This window comes from Eimeria maxima, genomic scaffold (genome assembly GCF_000499605.1).
Source record: "Eimeria maxima Weybridge genomic scaffold, Emw_scaff338, whole genome shotgun sequence".
Taxonomy (NCBI): domain Eukaryota; phylum Apicomplexa; class Conoidasida; order Eucoccidiorida; family Eimeriidae; genus Eimeria; species Eimeria maxima.
Genome location: NW_013566243.1, coordinates 7,501 through 12,500, shown reverse-complemented (window position 1 = coordinate 12,500; position 5,000 = coordinate 7,501). Strand labels below are relative to the sequence as shown.

Sequence of the window (5,000 nt, the reverse complement as noted above, 5' to 3'; positions counted from 1 at the left end):
CAGGGACAGCAGCAGCAGAAGAAGCGCTGCAGGAGACACGTTTGCTGCTGCAGCGCATGCAGCAGCAGCGCGCTACTGAGATGTCGCTGCCACCCCCAGTCCTTACAGGTCTGCTGCTGCTGCTGTTGCTGCTGCTGCTGTTGTTGCTGCTGATGCAGATGCAAGGGCTTCTGCTGCTGCTGCTGCTCGTAGTGCTGCTGCTAGATCTACTACTGCTGCTGCTGCAAGATTGGCGTTCCTCCCCCTGCATCTGCTGCAACTCCCTTTGCATGTCTCCTCCTCTTGCTGCGTTTGCTGCTGTTGCTGTTGTTGTTGCTGCTGCTGCTGCTGCAGGTATAATATATGGTATGATGGAGGTACCAATGGGGGATAGCGGTTTACGTACATTAGGGTTTAAGTTGCAGTTGCTGCTGCATGCAATGAGTCGTATTTACTTCCGTCAGGCCGTCGTATTTGTTAATGAACCCGTCGTGTAAACCCTAAACCCTAGCAAAACCCTAAACCCTAAACCCTAGCTAAACCCTAAACCCTAGCTAAACCCTAAACCCTTATTAAATACTAATCCATAAACCCTAAACCCTAGACAATAAATGCTAGGATTTATTTAATAGGTTACATAACGTGTAAAGGATATCATAAACCCTAAACAGGAGGGTTTTTATATATAGGAGGGTTTAGGGTTTAGGGTTTAGGGTTTGTGTCTTTGTTGCAGGGGAACACATGTGGCACAAAGTTTACGGCGTCTTGGCATTAGCGCTGTTTACACCAGGTACGACTACATTGAGTGTTTAGGGTTTAGGGTTTAGGGTTTGGGTATGTAAGTAACCACTTATTCTGTCCTAAACCCTCAAACCCTAAACCCTAAACCCTAAACCCTCGAGTGTTTTTTTTTTGCTGCTCAGTGGGCGATTGCCGCAAAGCGAAAGAGATAAACGCGTTGCTGCATTAAAAAAATTTGAATGCAGAGTGATGGTTTGTTCAGATCTGGTGAGGGTTTAGGGTTTAGGGTTTAGGGTTTAGGGTTTGCGTTTTAGGGTTTAGGGTTTTAGGGTCTTAGGGTTTAGGGATTGGAGTTGGGGGGTTTGGATTGGAGGGTTTAGACTAAAGCAGGAGCAGAACTTCCGGTTTTAGGGTTTTAGGGTTTAGGGTTTAGGGTTTAGGGTTTAGGGTTTAGGGTTTAGGGTTTAGGGTTTGTGTGCAGATGAGCCGAGGTATTGATGCTGTTGGTGTTGATTTTGTCATTAATTTTAATTTGCCTATGGTATGCAACAAACCCTTCTTCTCCCTGCTGCTGTTGCTGTTGCTGCTGTTGCTGCTGCTGTTGCTGCTGCTGCTGTTGCTGCTGCTGCTGAACGACGACGTTAAACAGTTCCTCCTTCCATGCTGCTGCTGCTCCTCTTCCTGCTGCTGTTATCCCACCTGCCGCTCCCCTCCTTCCTCCCTTCCTTCCTTCCTTCCTTCCTTCCTCCTCCTTTACCAACTACTGTTGCTGTTGCTGTTGCTGCTGCTGCTGCTGCTGCTGCTGCTGCTGTATAGGATAAGGAGACATTCTTACATCGTGGTGGTCGTGCAGGTAGGTATGGTAGTTGGGGTGTATGTGTATCTGTTGCATCTGCTGATGAGGCAGCTAGCTATCGTTACCTAGCAGCTAGCTATAATATAACTATGCATACACTGCAGCAGATTGAGCAATTACAAGAGATACTTGTTCCTCAAGTTAAACAAATTAAAGCTGCTGCTGCTGCTGCTGCTGCTGCTGCTGCTGCAACAGCAGCAGCAGCAGCAGCAGCAGCAAAAGATCCAGCTGATGCAGCAGATACGCAAAGAGAGGATTCTGCTGCAACAGAAATGATTGAGAGAGATGCTATGGATAGGCAGCAACTGCAGCAGCTGCAGCAAGAGCAACAGCAGCAGCAAGAGCAGCAACAGCAGCAGCACCAACAGCAACAGCAACAGCAACAGCAGCAACAGCAGCAACAGCAGCAACAGCAGCAGGCAAAGCTGCTGCTGCTGCCTACACAAGAAGATGAAGATAAAGAACTTGAGTATACACTCCATCATAAGGAGCAGCTGCTGCAGCAAATAGATTTGCTGCAGCAGGAGAGCAGAGAGAGGGAGGATTGGACAGATCAGCAGCAGCGGCAGCAGCAGCAGAGAATTGTACAGAGACAGTTGCTGCTACAGCAAGCAGATATTGAGCAGCACAGGCAGCAGCAGCTGCAGCAAAAGGTAGACATGGAGCAGCAGCAGTACGAACAGGAAGCAAGAGAATACGAGCAAGAGCAGCAGAAACGGCTACAGCTGCAGCAACAGCTGCAGCAGCAGGTGCACCAACAGCTGCAGCAGCAACAGCAGCAGCAGCAGCAGCAACGTGTAGTGGATCGGCAGCAGCAGTGGCAACCGCGCCGTCTTCAGCAACAGCCATGGCAACAACAGCCGCAGCAGCAGCAACAGCAGCAGCAGCAGCAGCAGCAGCCGCAGCAGTCGTGGCACTATCAGCAGCACCATCCATGGCACTATCCTCAGCAACACCAACAGCAGCAGCAGCAGCAGCAGCAGCAGCAGGATCCAGAGACGGAGAAGCAGAGACAGTGGCAACGGCAGCACCAGCTGCTTGAGCATCTGCAGGTGCAGCAGCAAGTTAGTCAGAGGAGGCCATGGATAAATAGACCAGGAAGGAGACACTCTATGCCTGCTGCACCAGCAGCAGCAGCTGCTGCTGCTGCAGCAGCAGCAGCAGCAAGAGCAGCAACAGGAGGAGGAGCAACAACAGCAACAAGTGCTGCAGCAACAACAGCAGAAGCAGGAGGTAGATGGAGATTAGGAGGAAGAATGAGTAAGAGTGTGCAGCAGCAACCGAGGCAGCAGTACCTGCAGCAGCAACAGGAGCAGGAGCAGCAGCAGCAGCAGCAGTATCACCAGCAGCAGCAACAGCAGTGCCTGCAGCAGCAACAGGAGCAACAAAACCAGCAACGCCTGCAGCAGCAACAGCAGCTGCAGCTGCAGGAGCAGGAGCTGTACCATAGAAGACAGCAGCAGGAACTGCAGCAGCAACTAGAGAGAGAGCAGCACATGCTGCTGCTGCAGCAGCAGCAGCAGCAGCAGGAAACGTGCAGACGCGCAAGCTTCCCTCCTGATAGTATCCCTTCTTGGTGTTTAGATTCTGCTGCTGTTGCTGCAGCAGCAGCAGCAGCAACTGCAGCAGCAGGATCCAGGGATGCGGAAGCAGCAGTTGCTGCCAGCTATCTATGCGCGCTGCCTGTTACTCCTATAGCAAGAGCTGCTGCTGCTGCTGCAGCAACAGCAGCAGAAGCAGCAGAAGCAGCAGCAGCAAGAGATCCATTCTATGCTGCTGTAGCGCCATCACCAGCAGCAGCAGCCGCAGCAATGCAGCAGCCTGTTAACGTCCTTAGATACTTTGTCCCGCTGCAGCAGCAACAGCAGCAGGAGCAGCAGCAGCAACAGCAACAGCAGCAGCAGCAAGGGATGGTGTTGAGTCTACAGGCATTAGGTCGCTGCCCGCTGCACTCCTGCGCTGCCGATCCCTACAGCAGCAACAGCAGCTGCAGCAGCAGCAGCAGCAGCAGCAGCAGGTATTGTCGTGCAGAATGCCTTCATTTGGTACTGGAGTACAGCCCTACTGCTGACGAAGCAGCAGCAGCAGCAGCAGCAGCAGCAGCAGCAGCAGGAGCAAGAGGACCAGCTGCAGCAGCAGCAGCAGCAGCAGCAGCAAGACCTGTATTATCTATATGTATACCCCATGGTCTTAAGGAAGTTGCTGTTGTACAGCCGCAGTTATCTATAGATGGATCTGCCCTCCGTGCTGCACTTGCTGCTGCTGCTGTTGCTGCTGCTGCTGCAGATCCTGAATCTGCTGCTGCAGGTGCTCTTGCTAATGCTGTTGCTACTAATCCTGCTGCTGCTGCAGCAGCAGCTTCTGCTGCTGCTGCTGCATTGTCCCCTACAGCAGCAACCTTCGTAAGAAGGGAAGACCAACGAGCAGTGCCGCATGCACCAGTAGCCTACGTACTATTTAGATTCCTGCAGCAGCAGCAGCAGCAGCAGCAGCAGCAGCAGCAGGAGCCATGGGAGCAGCAGTTAGGAGAGGAGCAGCAACGTGACGAGTTAGCAGCAGCAGCAGAGAGGAAGCTAGATGAGCTGCAGCAGCAGCAGATGCAGCAGACAGCAAATCTACGTCAGCAGCAAAGACAAGAAGAGAAGCAGCTGCATAGACAGCAGCAGCAGCAGCTAATTAGTCAGCGTTATTCGCTGCAGCAGCTGCAGCTGCAGCACAAGCAGCACGATGCACAGATGCAGCAGCTATGGAGGGACCATCAGCAGCAGCAAGAAGAGTTAGTGCTGCAGCACAGGAGTGCAGTAGAGGCTGTATGGGAGGAGACACAGCAGCAGCAGCTGCTGCTGCAGCAGCAACTGCAGCAGAAACAGCAACAACAGCAGCAGCAACAGCAGCAGCAGCAGCAAGAAGCAACAAATAATACACTTGAATACTTTGTTGTTGCTCTCCCTGTTGAGGAATTGCTGCGTCTTCTTGCTGCATTAGAGACAGGTGTTGCTGCTGCTGCTGCTGCTGCTGCTGCTGGTTGCCCATTTGCTACTCTTGCTGCTGCTGCTCCCTTGCTGCCCCTCCCTGTGCTGTCTCTTCATGAGGCAGCACGCTGGTGTCTCTTCGTGCAGCAAACCAGCAGCAGCAACGAGCCAATCTATGGCAGCAGCAGCAGCAGCAGCAGCAACTGGCAACCTGTCTCCTAACCAGCAGCAGCAACAACAACAACACCATGATTAGCAGCAGCAACAGCAGCAGCAGCAGTGTCCAACAATAGCAGCAGCAGCAGCAGCAACGACTGCATGCATGCTGCACCCCACAGTTTAGGTATTTCCCTTTTAGCAGCAGCTAACAGATAAGCAGCAACAGCAGCAACAGCAGCAACAGCAGCAAAAGCTCGTGCTGCTGCTGCTGCTGCTGCTGCTGCTGCTGCTGC

At 52.6% G+C, this 5,000-nt stretch overlaps 1 protein-coding gene across 1 annotated transcript in view; it reads left to right on the top strand.

Moving 5' to 3' along the window:
* The window catches only part of EMWEY_00028980 (DEAD/DEAH box helicase, putative), a gene marked incomplete at both ends in the record, with an annotated part of 8,128 nt that extends 3,358 nt beyond the window's left edge, over positions 1-4,770 (top strand). The window contains 5 exons of the mRNA XM_013481448.1: positions 1-108; positions 713-769; positions 1,058-1,080; positions 1,202-1,261; positions 1,537-4,770. The exon at positions 1-108 is cut by the window's left edge and continues 572 nt beyond it. Coding sequence (XP_013336902.1) covers positions 1-108; positions 713-769; positions 1,058-1,080; positions 1,202-1,261; positions 1,537-4,770 — 3,482 coding nt within the window. The remainder of the gene's footprint in view (positions 109-712; positions 770-1,057; positions 1,081-1,201; positions 1,262-1,536) is intronic.
* Between the last annotated feature and the right edge of the window lie 230 nt (positions 4,771-5,000).